We start from the raw sequence: 20896 nt of genomic DNA, 5'->3' as shown, positions 1-20896 counted from the left end.
TTGATAGTGTGATTCAGCCCATAGCGCTGTATGGAAGTGAGGTTTGGGGTCCACTCCGTGATCAGAGCTACACTAGATGGGACAGGCATCCGACAGAAGCCCTACACACTGAATTCTGCAAAATTATCCTAAAACTACAAAGAAAAACACCCAAAAATGCATGTAGGGCAGAATTAGGCAGATTCCCATTGATTATTAATTATAAAATTCTGGTTTATTGAGGATTATTAACCCTCAAATTCTGGATGCAACTTAAATCAAGTCCCACAGAATCGCTACATTTTAAAGCGTTACAAACCCCCAAGAACTGAACCCCGAAAAAAGTCCCCTCAGTCAGCTGGTCCTGAGACTTACTAACCAGACTAACTAACACACACCCACATCAGAACAAACCAAATCACCAAACAATTGAAGAATACATATCTGGAACATTGGGATCAGGAAACTAAAACACAAAGTAAATTACAATTCTACCGAACTCTAAAATCAAATTATGAATTGGAAAAATATCTCCAGAGTGTCAGAGACACAAAGCAGAGACGGATCCTGACCAAGTACAGGCTCAGTGAGCACAGTCTGGCCATCGAGACGGGCAGACACAGAAAGAGCTGGTTACCCAGAGAGCAAAGGGTGTGTGTTCACTGTAGGACAGGAGAGATCGAGACAGAGACGCACTTCCTCCTTCACTGTCACAAATACATTTCTATAAGAGACCTCTACTTTAATAAATGTAATACATTAATAAATAACTTTACAGCCATGACTGAAATAGAACAAATAAATATAATACTAGGAGAGGGACAGACAGCGGCACTGGCTGCGAGATACGTGTGTGCGTGCCACAGCCTGAAAGACAGCAGGTGAGTGTGTGTGTAATGTGTGTAATGCATCTGACCTCAGTGTGTGTCCCTACTGTCCACCACAGTGACCCCCTGAATGTGTGATTGTGTGTGTATATGTTAAATTACTGTGGTATCAAATGTTCTAATTTGTTACACCGGTTATTTAAGTTCAAGTTATGTTATACTGTGTTGTAATATTTTCTTTATTATTACCATCAATTATTATTATTTATGTCAATGTGTATTATTATTTATGCAATTCGCTTTGGCAATATTGTATTTTTACATTCATGCCAATAAAGCAATCTTGAATTGAATTGAATATATAACCAATCGGAGGAGAGCCCTTCTAGCCAATCATAGACGAAAAAAGGCGGTACCTTACCCCACCATCCTGGGGAAAAAAATATCGCCCCCCGGGTCTCCCCTATGATTAAAGTGGGGTGCTAGCATGTAGGCGGAGAAGCAAATGCTTTCTCCTATCTAGAGATGGGACATTATTTTAATGTTTTAATGGCTTGTGCATTATGGCTAATGCAGAAGTATATTTAGCATGCCCAAGCATGTATTACACAAAACTATACACTAGAGGGTAGAATTGTGCTATATATAAAGAGAACATGCAACCTAACCGAATAAAAATATTTCTTGGTCACATTTGACAAATGACACTCATTTATCTTTTGTCAAATATCTCATGAATAGCATTCATGAAAAGATGTACATACAAACAAAAGACTCATTTTCAAACATGTTCCAGTTTTTAATAAAACAGTTTTTTTTGTTTTGTTATTTTAACAGTTGTAAGGCATCATGCATGAAAAAGGCATACAAAAGCATATGAACCTCCTTCCTAAAATAAAAGGTTGAATTACATTATTGTGCAGATTAAAAATATAATTCTTTACAAATATATGGAAGAGCTGACAGTCAATCCAAATAAAAGGATCTTATCATGGCGAACACAACCTGCACTCACAGTATTTCATTGTAAACATAAATTCAGCCAAAGAAAGAAACATTAGTTCATGCTTTGACATTAAGAAGGTTTATCAGAAAGCATGCAACTGAGTCTTAATATGATTTTCACAATGGCGACATTCATTAAACACAGAGAGTGATATTCCATAATTCTTACAATAATAATGGTTAAGAAATATGATGATGTGGCTATACTAACAGACGAACAAACAGACAGACAGTCGGAATAAAGAGTCATAAAAATCCTGTCCTCGTTTTGTCCTGTAGAGGGTAGTAGTGACTAGTCTCTGTTGAAGACTGCAAGGGGAGGGACATTTGGCGTTTGGCACAGGAGAGTGCAGGCGTGCTTGTGTTGTGCTATACCACGTTGAATACCATTGACAGATATTGCTCGTACGACACTTGGATCCAGCCGTCCTGATCTGTGTCGTATCGCCGGAACACGTCAGTTAACCTCTGTTTGAATAAAAAAAATACCCAATCAGTTTTAGGTGTACATCACTGCATTATGAACTGTTCCAAACCCATTTGACTTTCATTCTTCTGCTGAACACATAAACAAGACTGTGCTTTTCTATATAATTACAATGAATGGGGACGCAATGCATTCTATGTCTTCTGAAGTTAAACGATAGCTTCATGTTAGGAACAGACTAAAATGTAACTTTATTTATTGATAATCTTTCTTCCCCTCTCGTATGCTGAACCACTGCAACGGGAACACTGAATCAGTGCATTGAACTTAAGAACCAGATCAAACCTATTCATTACCAAATTTGACCAAATGTCTGAATTAGTTTAAGCCACCATAGTATAAAACTTACGGATAAAATGTATGCATGTCACCATTTTTGAGATTCATATGCCAATTTTTAATATTATCACAAGACTGTTTAACATCAAGATGTGCATTCACAGGAACTAGGGACTTTGTGGTGGTACTCTGCGTGTTTCGACCACAGGAACCAGAGTCTAAATAAAGTTCCGGCCGGGTAAAGATTTCCCCCTCAAAACGGCCCTGCTCACAAGGTAGTACTTTTTTGAAGTTAAGGACCTTTCGGGGGTGGGACTCACACAATTAACTTGTTGATTGTCTGAGTTCACGCAGCATTTTATTTTAACCTAAAAGTCTGTTGCGGTGCCTGTACAAATAAAATTAAGTTTATTTGTACAGGAAGAAATCCAGTGGGCTCTGGAAAGTTCTCTGGACTGATCTTCACGGAACTTTAGACCGCAATGGAAACGCAGACAGCAACAGGTAAGAGGAAAAAATTTCTTAGGACAAAATGTTCCGGGTAATTTTGGTGGAAAAGGGGCTAATGAGGTGATAAGACATCATATAAAAAAAATCTAAAATTAGACATCAATAAGTAGCCAACATAATCTTGTAACATTTTCTCTTTCAGCTTTTTTTTTGCCATAAAAAACAGTTACAGCAGCCAGCTGAGAAAACAAGCATACAAAATAAATATTCAAAAAAACATCAAGACTCAAACTGCCCAACTAAAGCAAACACTGATCACAATAATGGTGACTTCAAACCAAACTATTATTTTCAGAATAATATCAACATCTTAACCTGTTATTTCTCAATAATAATTCTTAAAGGTGCACTTTGTAGTATTTTTGCAGTAAAATATCCAAAAACCACTAGGCCAGTGTTATATATTTTGTTCAGTTGAGTACTTACAATATCCCAAATGTTTCCAACTATTTGTAAAATGTGAGAAAATAGCTATTTTAAAGGTGCACTATGCCACTTTCCGTCCACTAGAGGGCGCCTATTCTAAACAAATGCGTAGTTTGATAACGCCAAGTGTGAGCGCAGCATCTTGGGACATGTTGTCTTCACCTCACAGCCGGTGGGAAATAGGACTTCAGAAATCATGTTCATGGATGCAGTTATTAACGTTACTGTAGTGTGAAGAAGAGCAGGACCAAGTGTTGTAGAGCTGAGCACGGCCGCTGGACAGTCTTCGCAGGAGCGATTGTTACAACGATTGTGTTTGTGTAACTATCGCTCCAGCAGCCTTGCTCAGCTCAGCTCCACAACACTGCTCAGCTTCAAACTACAGTAACGTTAATAACCGCATACATGATTTCTGCCCGTGTCCTATTTTCCACCGGCTGTGAGGTGAAGCCCAGATGTCCCAAGATGCTGCGCTCAAACTTGACGTCATCAAACTGCGCATTTGATTTGAATAGACGACCTCTAGCGGACAGAAAGTTGCATAGTGCACCTTTAACTGTTTTGTAATACATTTAAATAATGGTAGCCTATGGTTTGCCCACTAACAACATCTACTTTGACACCACCTCAAACACAGCAGTTGTAGCCGAGGCCTGGAAGAGTTTGCTCCTCTCTACCCTATCCCACAAAATGCTCCCTGCCTTCATGTTAGGTCACTGAATGAGCGACGCAATGTTGTTCCATCACAACAAAGCAAAAATTCACTCTCCAAAATTTTCACCCTCTCAGTTCAAATGAGCTTCCTTCATCCACCCAAACTGATGAGAACATCTTTCAAGAAGCAGATAAAGACACACCTGTTCCACAAAATAAATGTCTAATGACCTGGCATGTGTACTACAATGAATGTTGACTATTTGATGAATGCATTGTTCCTCTTTTATAAGTGGCTTTGGATAAAAGCATCTGCTAAATGCATATATGTAAATCTTAACATGTCAAAAATACGCTGTTATGCACTGTAAGCTGTAGACCAATTAGAACACTGGGCCATCGGAATAATCAGAGCAAAGTAGGCTCTCAGAAAGGAGGGGATTAGAGAGACTGAATCTTCAAAAGAACCATTTCCAGAAATTAGGTTATATGCAATGTACATTATGAGAAAATTAATGAGAAAAGTGTTTTTTGACCTTGCATGCATGCAAACCTATTGTAAGAGCTCTCCAAAACAAAACCAGGAACCTTTAAAATAGCATAACAGTTTAATACATTTTAGTGTATACAACTGTAAATGTGTTTCTGGGTAAAAGTGACTCATAATCAAGAAGGATAACAAATCATGCAGTCGTTTCATAGAAAAGATCCGATTCTTACGAAATATTAATTCACAAAACATACATTCATCTATAATGAACTCTTCATTGATAGATAATTCAGTGGCAAATGTCAAGAGTTTCTGCAAATAACAACACAAATTCTGTTTGTTGCTCACACAAAGATATCAAAATGATATCTAAAAAAGCGCAAAACTTGCATGGAACATTTTTATGGTATGTTTAAGGTTATTTTTGTCATTGTTGTGCTTGTTCAAGTACCCATTTACTTTCATTATTTGAAAAAGAATGGGCAGGATATTCTTCAAAAAATTCTCATTTTGTGTTCCACAGAAGAAAGAAAATCATGAGTTTGAAACAACATGAGGGTGTTAAAATACAGACAGCATTTTCAATTCTGGATGAATTGCCCTCATAAAGAAACTGCAAATGTAGCATATAACACAGATCATTACCTGTAGTACAATACAGCACTGAATGAAGTCATCAAAAGCCACTTGGCCCCTCTTCTGACGGTCAAATTTCTCTATCAGTGTGTTGTAGAACTGATCTGAAAGACGATAACCTGTGCGAAGAGAGAAGTGTTCAAAGTTATCTCAGAATTTTCCTCAAGGGTGACATTAATAGTTTTCCATCAGTGGTTCCATCGGTTTATTTGTCCTTCCTCTTACTGGTTTTGTGCATCAGTGCCTCTGCCTCTCATTCCTACAGTATTTTCTTTTAACACCTCACTGAATGCATCTATCACCTCCGGCTTTCCATTAATAGCAGTCAATAAGTAAGCATTACGAACGTACCGAAGCCGGTGAGAGCCTGTTTGAGCTCGTTCTTGTCAATAAACCCTGAGTTGTCCCTGTCGTAGGTGCGGAAGATGTTCTGCCAGTCTGTGATGTACTTCCAAACGCCGGCAAACTCATTGAAGTTAACCCCGCCTTTGTTCTCCCGATCAAACATAGCTGAAAAGAAAAGAAAGCATTTAGGGACCGTTTGGTCTCATTTAATCCTTACGTTTTATGATTTATTGTATTGCTTTGCTTTTGAGGTAATGTGGCTGGTGACATGCCCTGGATTTGAAAAGATTGAGTACTAGACAGAATCCTTAAAACCATCTGAGATGGACAAAACAGGAGGAAGTGTATCCCTGAAAGATCATAATTGAGCTTTTACGATGACCATGTGTATTATAGGGTTAGTTCACCCAAAAATTAAATTGATGTCATTAATGACTCACCCTAATGTCCTTCCACACCCGTAAGACCCCCGTTCATCTTCAGAACACAGTTTAAGATATTTTATATTTAGTCTGACAGCGTATATCTAAGTGTATGCACACTATACTGTCCATGTCCAGAAAGGGAATAAAAACATCATCACAGTAGTCCATATGAGACATCAGTTAGTTAATTAGAATCTCTTGAAGCATCAAAAATACATTTTGGTCCAAAAATAACAAAAACTACGACTTTATTCAGCATTGTCTTCTATTCCACGTTTGTTTTCAAACCTCAAATAAAGAGTCAAATGGTCATGAATCAGCGTATTGATTCATGATTCGGATCGCCAATGTCACGTGATTTCAGCAGTTTGACACACAATCCGAATTATGAATCAATAATCAATAATGTTCTGAAGATGAACGGAGGTCTTACGGGTGTGGAACGACATTAGGGTGAGTCATTAATGACATCAATTACATTTTTGGGTGAACTAACCCTTTAACTTTAAATGAGCTGAAAGTGGTCGACTTATTCTGGTGAAGAATCATCAAACACAGTAAATTATAATTGACTAACTTTCTCAAGAGAAGCTCTGCTGATTTCTACGGATTTCTGAGACAAAAAAACCTTTAGCCCACTGAAATGGTTTAAAAATCCAGAGCCCACTGGATTTCTTCCTGTACAAATAAAATTAATAAAGCCTAAACCTTGTCGATGGTCCATCAGTCGTATTTTTTAAACTCCATTGTTGGTTTGAATAGCAAACGACTCTTACTGCATGCACCGCAACAGACTTTTAGGCTAAAATAAAATGCTGTGTGAACTCAGACAATCAACCTACTTTCATGACAGCAACACGCTTCCAGTTTGAGTTGAAACAACTAAACCTTTATAAGCTAAATGTGCTAATAGGAAACTATCTAGGTTGTCATGGAGCTCACAAAACAAACAGAGGATTATGAGACAGGGACAAATGAGAAAAGGACAGAGAATGGCTATTTTTCAATTCTAAGAATGCAAAGAATAGACTTGGTCTTGCCATGCTACCTTGAAAGAACAAACTTGGAAGGACACAAAATGCATCTTTGAGAAGTGCTGTTGTCATAATCTTTTAAAATATTTACTTAGATTATTGTTATAATTTTTTATATCTTTTTACTTGTTTTTTTTAAATGTATATTTAATGTTCACTTTTTTGATGACTACATTTGCATGTGCATCAATAATGTGATTATTTCTAATAATCAGAGTACGGTCTTAATTGTGGTAAGATGTTTAGAAGACACGAGCAGAACTCTTCACTCCAGTTTACATGCAATTTTCATTATTCTGATTATTTGCTAATAAGTATGGTTATAGCACACTCAGATACCAGCCATTGTACATCAAATTCAAAATATATTTTATGGATGTACTGGATATTATTCGGTGCTGTGATGAACATCGCAATGCAGAATTTTGACCCCCTGCCAAATGATTAACCCATGCTTGTGTATTACATGCTTGTATGTATGTTTACATGGGCAACAATATTCTGATATTAACCCAATTACGACAATACTCTGATTAAGAAACTACTATATAAACAGCGATTGCTGATTACCTTAATCCGGCTAAAGTCATACTGGAAGTAAACACAAATTAAAGCTGCCAGCAGCAATGAAAGAGCCCTCGCTGGCCTCAGGAAAACAGCAAATAGTGGGCAACAATAATAAGACAATAGTAATACTCACATATAATTGATCTGACAGTCACTGGGTTGAAAGGTGTCCATGTACCTGAAGATGAAAAAAAACAAACAGATGACAGTCAGTTTCCATTCAAAACTTAATTATAAAAAAAACAAAAGGAAGCATGAATCAATATGAGTCATCCCTGTAGGCAAAATGTTGTCATGCACATGACACTGTTCAGAGAAATATTTATTATTTAAATTTGTATCATTAAAAGCAAATGCTTTGCTTACATTTCATTATATTAATTAGATATTTTGTCAGTGCCTGATTGTTTTCTGTACCACAGCTCTTAAACATGCAACACTTTTTTCTTGGTGTGTGCTGTATTTAATGTCAACTGCCAATGAAAATACGAATAACATATTTTTATGTATTACAAACATGATATACAACAGGTCTTTTGAATGCCTTATTCTGGCAAGCATCATTAATTATTTCTAACATTGGATAATATATTCCTGTATACTATATTATCGAATTAGTAATAAAGTGCAATATAAAAGAGGTTACATTAGAAAAAAGAAAAGAAAAAAAAAACTTTGGTCAGACTTTATTTATTTTAATGTGTCCCATAAGACCTTCGTTCAACTTTGGAACACAAAGTGAGATATTTTTGATGAAATTCGAGAGCCCTTTGACCCTTCCATATAGACAGCAATTTAGATTTAGGTCCAAAAAAGTAGTAAAAACATCATTAAAATCGTCCATGTGACTCAAACTTAATTTTACCAAGCGTCGAGAATACTTTTTGTGCACAAAAAAAAAAACAAATATAACAACTTTATTCAACAATTTCTTCTCGTCTGTGTCAGTCTCCTATGGTGTTTACGTTGGTCAGCTCCTACTTCAGCATCACGCACATGCGCTGTGGTGTTCACGTGACCAGCATCGGCCAATGTTAAACTGCCGTTCTGGCATAGTGCTGACATAATTCGGAGGCGCTGGACTGTATTTACTACATCGACAGCATATGAGACTGACACAGACGAGAAGAAATTGTTGAATGAAGTCGTTATTTTTGTTTATTATTTGCACACAAAAAGTATTCTTCTCACTTCATTAAAGATTAAACTAGAATCACATGGACTATTTTTAACAATGTATTTCCTAACTTTCTGGGTCTTGGCAGTAATAATTAAATTACTGTCTATATATGGAGGGGTCAGAGACCTGTTCAGAAGACCGAAGGTCTAGTATCGACATAAGGGTGAGTAATTGATGACAATTTTTATTTTTGGTTGAACTAACCCTTTAATTAACAACATAAACTTAATATATAGGTATAGGGTTTGTGTTTGGTGTTAGTTAATTGTTATTATGTATCATTTACTTGTACCACATGTACCACAAGTGTAACAATACATTCAAATAGTAAGTGTTACCAAAGTGTTTCTGCGCCTTTTAAAAGGGAATGACATTTTAATAAAAGAAAATGAAAACAATTTTTTTTACTACATTAGAATAACGCACTGGGTAATCATAGATAAAACCAGGAAGACTTTCACAATAAAGTACAGATTTCAGCCAACGTTCACAACACAGCTGTATAGTTTCTATTCTAATCATGTTCCTCTGTCTCCTTTGAGTTTAATTTGTAATGCCCAGTGAGATCACTAGGGAGTGTCATTATGTTCCTAACATGAAGGTAGTAAGAAAGACATTCCAGGTACGGTTTAGTAGGCACTCTTTACTGACCTTGAGGAACACACTTTATAGTCTATTTAGGTCAGTCTCTGATCCCAGCTCAGTGAACCCTCCCTTTCTGCTTTAGCTAAAATAACACTATTATTTGTTTGAGCGTGCTTATCTTAGAACACCTACAGCACACAGTGGGCGTGCTCGGCGTAACAACACCAGAAGACACAGGAGTGAAACGTACAGATGTAAAATAAAGCCATTCTTCTTCGTAATGCTGAGTCATGGCCTCAAACACACTGAGAGAGAGAGAGAGAGAGAGAGAGAGAGAGAGAGAGAGAGAGAGAGAGAGAGAGAGAGAGAGAGAAGACGAAGAAGAAGAAGAAGAAGAAGTAAGAAACGGAGGAAGCCAGGGAGGGTAATGCAATACAGATGTTTCCAGCTCGGGAAAAGAGAGGGAAAGTACAATCAGGGAATACTCAGGACACACCTCTAGTTAGTAGGACGGGAATAGATATGAATAGCCCTGGGAAACAGGAAGAACAGAATGGGGGAAAATGTTTGTATTGAAATTGAAAACAAGATTCAAATAAGATTATTTGTGTTGAGCTATATAACAATGATTCGTTTTCTGTCGATTAATGTTTCCAAACAGTTGCTCACCTGTCTAATAAAACACATAATTTATTAAAGGTGCACTATGTAACGTTCCATCCACTTGAGGTCGCCTATTCACAACAAAGGCATAGTTTGATGACGCAAAGTTTGAGCGCAGCATCTTGGGACATGTGGTCTTCACCTCACAGCCGGTGGAAAATAGGACTCAGGCAAAAATCACGTTCATACATGCGGTTATTAATGTTACTGTAGTGTAAAGCAGAGCAGGACCGAGTGTTGTGGAGCGGAGCATGGCCGCTGGAGCGCTTGTTAAACAAGCACACGGCTCGAGAGCACCGGGACTTTTATTATGACGGGACGGGACACATTCGCCGGGCGCCTGCACTGATCCGCTCTTTCCGTTATGATTATGAGGTAATGCAGCTCTGTTTATCATATTAGATACAGTTAAGTCTGTTGAAAATGATGTTATGACATTACTCAGTGCATTCACTTGTTCACACTGCTAAGAGTAAAGCGCTCCTGCCAAATAAAACCGAGAGTAGCGCAGATATGACGCAATTGACAGGCGACTTCCTCAGACGCTATGCTGAAACGTCCCGGTCCTTAGTTAAAATAGCAATTTTCTCACAAAAACAGGAAGAACAGAATGGGGGAAAAATGTTTGTATTGAAAGGAAGTGTGTTCCTGCCACAAAAAAATACAATTGCATTTATTTATATTATATATATATATATATATATATATATATATATATATATATATATATATATATATATATATATATATATATATATATATATATATATGTGTATGTATGCATATATAATTATTTATTTATTTTTTAAGGTCACCCTGGCCATATTAGGTAGGCTATTAGAAATAGCGTGAAAAGCATGGTGCCATCTCAGAGGGAGAACGGCTGCTAGTGGTAAGGACAGGAGAGGGGGCGGGTCTGAATTCAGGCACAAAGACGCCCCTATGTGCTGCACACTGGCTCCAGTCACAGCACTGCCCACTCCGGGAGAAATCATGGAAAAACAGCAACATTCACATCACTCCACTAGACACATACACAGCCGTCTGCCGCATACAACAACACTGCATATGTTAACACAAAGACTTCTTTTTAAATCATATTCAAGAGATAAATACAGCTGATAAAACATACTTTTATGTTAAGAGACCAGGCTTAGAAAAATATGCTATAATAGGATAAAGGGTCAAAAATGACTAATTTTAAGTAAAGGGAATTTAAGGAATGGTTCACCCAAAAATGAAAATTTTGTCATTACTCAATCTCATGTTGTTCCAAACCTGAGTTTCTTTCTTCTGCTGAAAAGGAAAAATATTTTAAAGGATGTTGGTAACCAGACGGCACACATTGACTTTCATAGTATTTTTTGGTATTCTGGTATACTGTATGGTTACCAGCATTCTTTAAAATATCTTATTTTGTGTTCAACAGAAACTGACACAGGTTTGAAACAACATGAGAGTTAGGCATGTGCCGATATCAATTTTTCATGTTGCGATCACGGTATACGATATTATCACAATATTGAAATAAGTTGCAAAAAAAAGTGTTGTCATAGCATAACAGCTTTAAGAACTATTTTTGTAATGACAAAAATAACTGAATGTTTAAATATAGTAATACAATGCACCGAAAATATATACAGCTCTGGAAAAAAATAAGAGAAATCAATGTTAAGTGGTCTCTTGATTTTTTTCAGAGCTGTAAAAGTACAATTTTCAAACAGATTAAAGTGCAAAAGAATTAGGCTATAAAGAACAACAGGTAACAAGTATAATGCTTTTGGTAATGTTAGTTAAGAAATACTGATCATTGTAAGTTTTATCTTAGGTCCATTAAAAAAGTTATTTTGTTATTAAACAGTAACTAAGAAATTAGCATTACTTAGAATAATTAATTCTTTATAAGTATTTTTCATTGTCAGTTTGGAAAAATTGAATTAACATGTTAACTAATTCAAAAAATTCTAATCATTAGGGCATGTTGTAGTCCAGATTGAAACAATGTTTAAGGTTGAAAATAAATAGCCTATTAAGTCTTTAAGTATTAAGTATTTGTTGCTGAGCCTGTAATGAACAACACTGAGATTACAAAAATGAATGTCTGTTTTAAAAACTCCTTCACTAGCGCAGTTGATTTTGTTTGCGGGGTTTCCGGGGTAATCGCGGCATTCTGCCGTTCATCAGCGCCCTCTGCTGTCACTGAGCGGCACTTCAGCAGCGCGTCTCCTTCACCCGTTCAGTCATGTCCAAACGCACGTTGGGCTTGTTTACATCTGAGCGCTTCCCTTTGACCCAGAATAGCGGTGTTGAGCATTTATACGGTTGATAGGCAAAGTTTTCTTGAGTGCATTATAAAAAAAATTATAATTGTTAATAAATTATTATTTACAATATTTTGAACAATATTTGAACAATACAATATTTTGATAACAATATCGTGCATATTCATTATCGTGATAAATCACATTATCGAAAATCGGCACATGCCTAATGAGAGTAAGAGATGACAATTTTCATTTTCAGGTGAACTATCCCTTTAAGAAATGTACTGGATGTACACAGATTTTATAGGATTTAATTATGGCTGTTTTTTTTTCCCCTTGAGAACTTGTGAAGAAGCACAGGCAGGCATACACACCAGTATCATTTTTTTTGTGAAACTGAATAGTCAATAAGAAAAAAAAAACAACAGTATTTTGCCGTTAAGATGGTTTAGCCGTGGTTGACTTTGTTTTATAGGACATTATAGGATTTTGTTTAAAATGTTTGTTTCATTTCCATTTATGCTAAATGAGTAAAATTCATTATGTTCTGGTCACAGGAGTGAAATTATAATGCAGCACGGCTGGAGTCAGTGAACTGGACGGTTGTGACATAGTAAATCACAGCTGCCCATTGCCACTGCTTCACATCCCTTACAGCAATGACTTCTGACATAAATCTATGTGAACAGCAGCACACCAGCAAATGCCTAGAGTGAGCCTTGGAGAAAATCAAGGGTGTATAAATATGTTGAGCCAGCTAAACAAAGGAGCTGAGAGGAAAACACTTTTAATGCAAGATTATCAAATAAAATCAGACACCATGAAAAACAACAGTTAGAGACGAAATAGGGGTAGGGAATACCAGGAAAAAAGTTTTGAATATCATGTTAGTTCAACATAAATGATAATGTATTTTTGTATAATCTATGTACAGTGTTGCCAATGGATAATAAACAAGTTCTATGTTTTAATCAGTAAACATTTAGAGTTTCTAGTAAATATTGTGTAAAAAGTAAATGTAATTTGTCATTGAGCATATGAAGCAACATATCAAAAGAACAGACCATCTGCTTTTAAGCAAACACACGAAAAAACTAGCTTCATGCATTCATTTTTATCAACACTTAAATATGGGTAAGTTTCATTTAAAAAAATCAACATTTTGAACAAAAAGCTGAGAAAATCACATTGTGATTCACGCGTTCAAAACGCTCAATTCGCGTGATCATTGCCGCTTCATTCGCGCGAATCGCGCCATTCGCGCCGCCTCATTCGCGCGAATCGCGCCGCAGAATGCCTATTCGCGTCTCTGCATTGACTTAACATGTAAATCACTCGCGCGAATCGCGTCATTCGCGTGCGGTGTGAACGCAGCATAAGACTTTTAAGTGTCTTTGTTCTGCTGAACACAAAGAAAGATTTTGAGCACATTTTTTGTCCTACTATGGTAGTCAATGGGGCCAGAGATCTGTTCGGTACAACATCCTTCCAAATATCTTCCTTTGTGTTCAGCAGAACAAAGACATACAGGTTTGGATCAACTTGAGGGTAAGTAAATAAGAGAATTTTCTACTTTTTAAATTCTGAACTATCTCTTTAAAATAATGAAAGTAGGTTTTCAAAGTGATGTCATTTAAGAACCATTGTGGGGTTTTCTAGTTCTTGAAACAAAAATTAGTGTGAAGAATATTTAGTAATCTAAAGAACGTTTTTTCCACTATAAAGAACCTTTTGTGCAATGGAAAGGTTCCATGGATGTTAAACGTTCTTCATGGAACTATCAATGTCTATAAAGAACCTTTATTTTTTAAGAGTTAACTGCAAAGTGCAGACATGTATAGACAATTTCAGCATCAAGTGTTGAGATCAGACGCCTGGCACGACTGCAGTGTCTCTGAGGTGCATTCAGAGACTCAGAGAACACAATAATGGACTTTAGCAGTGCTGAAAGGCTTGACCTGACCACAAAACCACTGATCTATGAACAGGACAGAAAGGCTCAAGCCATATACACTACATAACATGTGGCATGCAATGTCTGTTTTCAAACCTCTACAAAAGTACACTATGAATTTCCAATCGCATTACTTCAATGTTACACAGTTCTATACTTGATGATGTTGTGCCGCTGATATGTATAGAGTGTGACAATGGCCTATGTGCTATAACACAGCATCGCACTGCAGCAGTGCTGACAGGAACATGCGCTGGGATCATTGAACCGTTCAGCTTAAACTCACACAGCCAACTCTCAAGAATGATAACAGAGTTTCCTGCTAATTCTGCACCTCATTGAGACGAGCACTACATCAACCTTACTGCCCGGAGCAGATAACAGCTTCTGGCAGGAATGAGAGAACTCTGACCCACTTTGGCAGCAAAGCCATATGCTCATGAAGCAGAAGAGGTTGAGGAGATATTTGACTGAGGCACATTTCATGACTAAGGTGTCCTGTTACTTTGTCTTTAAAACATCAGTGGCACAAAAAATACAAATACAAATTGTAAAAACTATGGAAGCATTGTTTCCACCACAGAATAAAAAAAAACAAGGTAATTTATTATAGATGCAAAAAAAAAAAAAAAAAAAAAAACTGATGATGATCTAATGATGATCAAAACTAATAATCGACTACGCGTTGATGGTAGAGCTGAATTATATCTACTCTACCTTCAGGTTTTCTGTCCTCCTCAGAAGTCACCAATAGGGCAGCTGCTAAAATGACTGGTACTGTGTTGTTAATAGGGCTGGGCATTGACACAAATTTCACAATTCAATTTCTATTCATCAGCTTGCAATTTGACGCAATTTGATTCAATATTGATTCATTTGGACATATCAGGTACAGTACTTGTACAATTTTTTCAAGGAAAAAAACAAACAAACTCAACTCATACTGTAAACTATACAGGGAACCCAGTCAGCTGGTACATTAATATAATGTCAAAGATTAAAGGGACTGTATGTAAGAAATGTATTTCAATTAATCATAAAATGGCCTGGATATGTCACTAGACATTAAGAAATCATGTTCATTTCAAATACTTATATCACTGATAACAGTATAGTCCGAATAAGCCAGAATAATTTCATTTAAAGTTGTTGTTGCAGACCTCAACTGATGTTGATGTTGTCATGTTATATATACAATATAATATCCTAACTAATATATATATCCTAACTAAATTCATAATTTAAAGCCTTAATCAATATTTATCTTCCTATATTATTATAATGATTCTTTCCATTCATGATTTTGCTTTATGTTTCTTGTTTTCTAAAGTGTGTATTTGGTCTCTGAGGAGTGTCTAAGGGTCTGGCCTAGAGATGGCCCCCCTAACATGTCAGGATTGCAGTAACAGGGTTCTCACTTAGCCTGGCTTCCCGAGATGAAATATGGATTTATATTTTATTTAATTTATTATATTTTATTCCTTTTACTGAAACACTAAAGACTCAAGATGAATATTGCCTGTACTATTGTCTACCTCTCACTGCGTGAAAGCACGTTATCATCATGCTTTGGAGAAATGTTTTGTTTATAATTAGTTAAGATGTTCTCAACCTTGGAGGAAACCGGTATTCTCTGGTTTGTGTGTGTGTGTGTGTGTGTGTTTGTACCAGATATGTGCAGGCCTACTGTTGGAAAGGGACATTTCTGCAGAAAACGCCAGACTTGAAGACGCTTTTCAGTGGCCTATGAAGTCACTGTGATGTAATTCTAGTTATGGGGCGACGACTTGTCTATCTAGTTTGGCGATATGTGCTCCTATCTGTCTATGTGTGAAAATTTGCTTACATTACATTTTATCTGAGTCAATCAGAATGACGTGGATAGACCTTGAAAACAGTACAACTGTTGGGACAATTGTATGTATGATAGGGCAAGGCAACGAGACGGTGAGAGAGGGAGCGTGGCCTATGAACTCCTTGTGAGACTTGAAGCTGGCTTCTGCTTTTGAAACTGCAAACGTGCACTGAAATTACCTGGATTCTCTAAAAGTTGCTGACAGAATCGAACGGTATTATGGTTATTTCATGAACGAGAACTTCATTAAGCAACAATACTGTTAACATCTTCCCCAGAGTGGGGAACAATATTTAAAATCATCATACAAAATGTGATCAGTGAAATACAAAACAAACGAAAGACCGATTTGTAGCGGAACAAAATTAAAGAATGTTTCCATATTGAAATATCAGCGTGGCACATTGTGCTAAATCATACTGCCAAAAATAAGTGTTGACAAAACCATCAGATGATTGTTGACGTAAAACTTTTACTGTGTATACAAGAAGCACGTTCTTCTGCTGTAAAAGAAACCTGGTTCCTTTTATAAAACAAAAGCTTGTGAATGAAAAACTCACACCATATTTATACTTGAGGGCTTTTGCTAAGTATTCATCTTTTAATCTTTTGACTAAAAAGCATGAAAAAAGGAAAAAAATGGGAAAAAATAAACATACCATTTGATAATGCCTGCTGAAGCTCTGTGTCTGATATTGCCCCGCTCCTGTCTTTATCTACCCTGGAGGAAACAAAAACAATTTTGATCATTTGCTAGCCAAAATAATGTACTTCATGTAAAAAAAAAAAAAAAAAAAGTTTTATAGAGTGAATAGGAAACAATCTCAGGATGTGGGCCCGGTTAAATGAAACTGAAAGTAAAAGCTTACGTGGAGAACGATTCAGATGTTTCAAATATAAAACAACACTGACAAAACAGTTTATTTTCCTTTGGGTGTACATATGGCACATTTAAAAAGAGTGTCTTGGGAAAACCAGTTGATTTGATCTTTCATTTGCTCGTTGACGTTGTGAAGGCGCGGCTCCATGCTGATATTTTTATGAATCATTTCAGTCAAGGCATGTCAGCAATGACTTTAAAGGAGGGAAACTTTGTCTCACACAGAGCGGGTTGACTATTTCTGCTGTTGGGAGTGGCTTTCCATTACAGGCATGCCATAAATCGTGAAAAGGACACGTTTCCATTAAGCCTCCTGAGCTGAATTTAAGGGAATGTTGTTCCATGTGGAAATTAGATGTATTATTTTGGTCTGTTTTGTAATAAAGAGATTACAGTTAAAAAGGATTGGGTTTTGCAAAATCCTGTGCCCCGCTAAGCAATATGCCTTAGCACACCAACAAAACCCCAGTATTTCTAGGCAGCTGAGGAATGAAAAAAAAAAGACATAGAAAAACAGAAGTGACGGGCTAGAGAGAGGCCTCCTCAATAATTCGGACAGCTAAAACCCTGAAAGAGTTTAGTCTGGGCCATAACCACAGTCAACTGTGAAAGGAATGTCTTGTTGGCTTGTTTATCCAACAAGACCCTGCCCACCCAGGCAATATTTGAACTTGTGACTCTTATCCACACAAGAAAATCAGAAACAACTGTCAACTTCAGTCACTCGTACGAGTGAATTCTGTTAAGAAGAGGTTTGAGAATCATTCATTTTCATTTACTAGCTGGACTGACTAAACGAGAACTTCCATTCAAGGAAAGTATGAACAGGAACATCTGGATCATAGCTTGCGTTTACCGAAATGGAAAGTGGAAAAAGCGCAAATGTCTACAGCTTGTGAGTGAGTGGCTTTGGTTTTCCCAGTGTTTCAGTAATCTTTCCAACTGAGCTTTTTCCACTCACTTCCCAAAAACATCCCAGCGACCATCATCACTAGAAGTCCAGAGGCTTTTAAACTGGGGTCCAGGGACCCCCAGGGAGCAACAAATGGAATGGGGGATCGATTCCATTTGTTGCTCCCTAGGGGTCCCCGGACCCCAGTTTAAAAGTAATTTAGAGTAGGTGTAAAAATAAATGAATAAATAATAAACTAAATAAGATTTTTTTTTTTATGTCAAAGCTAAAATTTTTAAATATAAATAAATAAATAGTTTATTTTAATAAATAAATAAAACTATCTAACAGTATACTCTAAAAAATGCTGGGCTGCTTCAACCCATGTTTAGGTCAAATACAAACAAACCCAACATTAGGTTAAAAATTTAATTGAGAACACTTTACTTAAAGCCCTTATGCATATGCATCATAGAGGTCTTTATAAAGTACATTATAATATATTTTCATAAACAATTGAATCGAGTTCAAATGCATAATAATGAAATTCTGAAATTGGCTGTTTGTTGTGTGTTTTAATGCATAATATTTTCTAAAGAGGTGTTTAATTAATACATAAGTATTGTAATCTATAATAACCTTGGCTACAATTATTCATGAGACCATATAATGGATTATAAGGCGCATTACTAGGCATAATTACTGCATTAAAGTATGTCTATAATGCATTGTACAAACGGGATTTAAGTAAAGTATTACCATTCAATTTGCAACACAAACATGAGTTGAAACAACCCAGCATTTTTAGCAACAAAATATTTTACTGATAATATTTATAGTATACATTTAGTCACAGTATAATTTGGGTCTTTATATAAAGCTTGCTGTCTTTTACATATTTTCCCTCACATATGGAGGATAATAATTGGGGTGTGTGGCTTCTAAAAGATTGAAACCTGTGCAACCACATACACATAGCCAGGTCATATACACCAAAAGCAATCATAATCCAACCATAATATGACACAATTCACCTTGCAGCTCATCATTGTCATGGAAACTCTACAGTAGGCTAATGCACACACTCACAGATGACTCATATGTAAGTTACAGATAAACACTGGTGACTCACTAACCTTTAGACATTCCCGAGTCATATGACCAAGAAACAATCCTTTTATTTTCATTTAATATTGAAGATATTGGTATGGTTCAATTACCGTTGACTGAGTTGCGCCTGTTTCAGCGTTTGGACGGCAGGGTAACTTACTGCTCTAAAGGAGCGTTTACGCGTTCTTGAGTTCAAAACGAAAGTTTAACTTAGCCTACTTTTAAGTAGACAATGCATCTTAAAATGCAAGAGATGACATCATAGAGACTCAGTGTGTACATAAACCACTGATCTAAATGCTAGAGCTCAGTGGCATAAATCAACAATAAAAATAGCGTAACAATAGAAGAACGCGTCCCGTGTTAACGGCCCTTAAGACTCAATCCTCTGCAGTGTTACATAATTCATTACTATAGAGACGAGCAACTTTGGTAAACCAAAACAACTCACTCTCCGCTCACTTATATGTGTTTGTGCGTGCGCGCGTATATATATATATACATATACATACACAAGTTATATATATATATATATATACATACATATACACACACACATATACACACATACATACACACACACATATAAAATGCGATCTTATGTTATTCCAAACTGCTTAAACCTAACGTTACGCGTTTTCGAGTTATTCTCGGTTGTAATAGAAACTGAGTAACTGTGTTGAATGGCTTGATAATGAAAGTCAGACGGAAGAGTCTGTTATCTGCTGAAAAGCAATCGAAATGCGGCGGAAGTAACTACGAATTATTACAGACATTTGTTTTTGCGAGCTATACAACCCTCTACTAAAGTTGCCCAGTGAATTTCGTGTCTTCTTGCAACGTTACGTGACTTGCAAGAACATGCTCTTTCCTGCTGCGCTTGTCAAATCGACAGGCGTTCAAATGCGGAATCGGTGGACGTGTTTTTACTCACCTCTGAAATATATTCCATAAAAAGCTCTGATCCGGTGGCGCGCTGTTATATTGAGGTGGTCTATACTGGTTATGGTAGGCCATTTCCACGGCTTGCCCCGCTAAACGATCAAATGTGCTCTATGAGCAGCTAGATTCAACTTGCTTAAATCTGACTATAAAAAATTCTTCACGCAGAGGCGTGGCGTGAAACTCCCCACTTCCCATTAAAAATTAGCGGACGTCACACGGGACCGCCCCTTTCGAATTCTGCCGGGGCTGTCTGCTGTTTTGATTGGATCGTCACATGTCAGCGCGGAATGTTTGCGCTAAATGGGCGGGACAAACAGTCTGACTAATGGAAAATGTGAACTGTTCCTAAATGAGAAATTTCTGTTTGCTTCAGACTGACAGATTTCGACAGGATACATGCATTTGTCCACAAAATCCAAGGGTATTCAAGGCCAAAGTGATAAATGTGTTATAGTTTGTAGGGTAGCATAATTTATTAGACAATCTTACAATAATTTGTCACATACATACATCATTTGTCATAGTTGTCACCTATGTTAAACTGTACATTTAGAAAATATTTTAGAAACTTGATCAAGAGTGCTATGATATATTGCAAAAACAGTTAATAAATAAATAAATCCACAAAATTATATATATATATATAAATATATATATAAAATTGCATGTGCCTGAAGAAGAAAAATAAATAAATGAATAAAATATTGGGGAAAATAAAAAAAAAATGCTAAAGGAAGTGCTAAACTAAAAGTTCTCTTTTTCCCCCTCCCTTTTAACCATTTATTGATTTTTGAATGTAGCTCGGTATTTATTTTGCTTTGGCCTACACGAGGAGGGCGTCAACAGCCATCAGCCAATGGTGACCGCCTTCTGATGTTTGATTGACACCGTCCTCATTAGCATG

General features: G+C 36.6%; 1 protein-coding gene across 2 annotated transcripts; it reads right to left on the bottom strand.

The window, feature by feature from the left end:
• Positions 1–1581: 1581 nt before the first annotated feature.
• pdcd6 (programmed cell death 6) lies at positions 1582–20169 on the bottom strand. Of its 2 annotated transcripts, XM_067434476.1 has the most exons (6): positions 19982–20169; positions 16825–16886; positions 7798–7842; positions 5645–5803; positions 5303–5412; positions 1582–2279 (listed from the first exon to the last, which is right to left on the bottom strand). In XM_067434476.1, exons 1-6 carry the CDS (start codon positions 20062–20064, stop codon positions 2181–2183), a joined length of 558 nt encoding a protein of 185 aa, XP_067290577.1. In that variant the 5' UTR covers positions 20065–20169; the 3' UTR covers positions 1582–2180. The 2 variants fall into 2 exon arrangements, with proteins under 2 accessions (XP_067290577.1, XP_067290578.1); XM_067434477.1 differs by lacking the exon at positions 16825–16886 and having other exon boundaries at positions 19982–20117.
• Positions 20170–20896: the final 727 nt, after the last annotated feature.

The sequence above is a fragment of the Pseudorasbora parva genome, chromosome 24, assembly GCF_024679245.1.
Source record: "Pseudorasbora parva isolate DD20220531a chromosome 24, ASM2467924v1, whole genome shotgun sequence".
Lineage (NCBI taxonomy): Eukaryota > Metazoa > Chordata > Actinopteri > Cypriniformes > Gobionidae > Pseudorasbora > Pseudorasbora parva.
The sequence above is the reverse complement of the archived record's forward strand: the minus strand, read 5'-3'. Positions and strand labels throughout refer to the sequence as shown.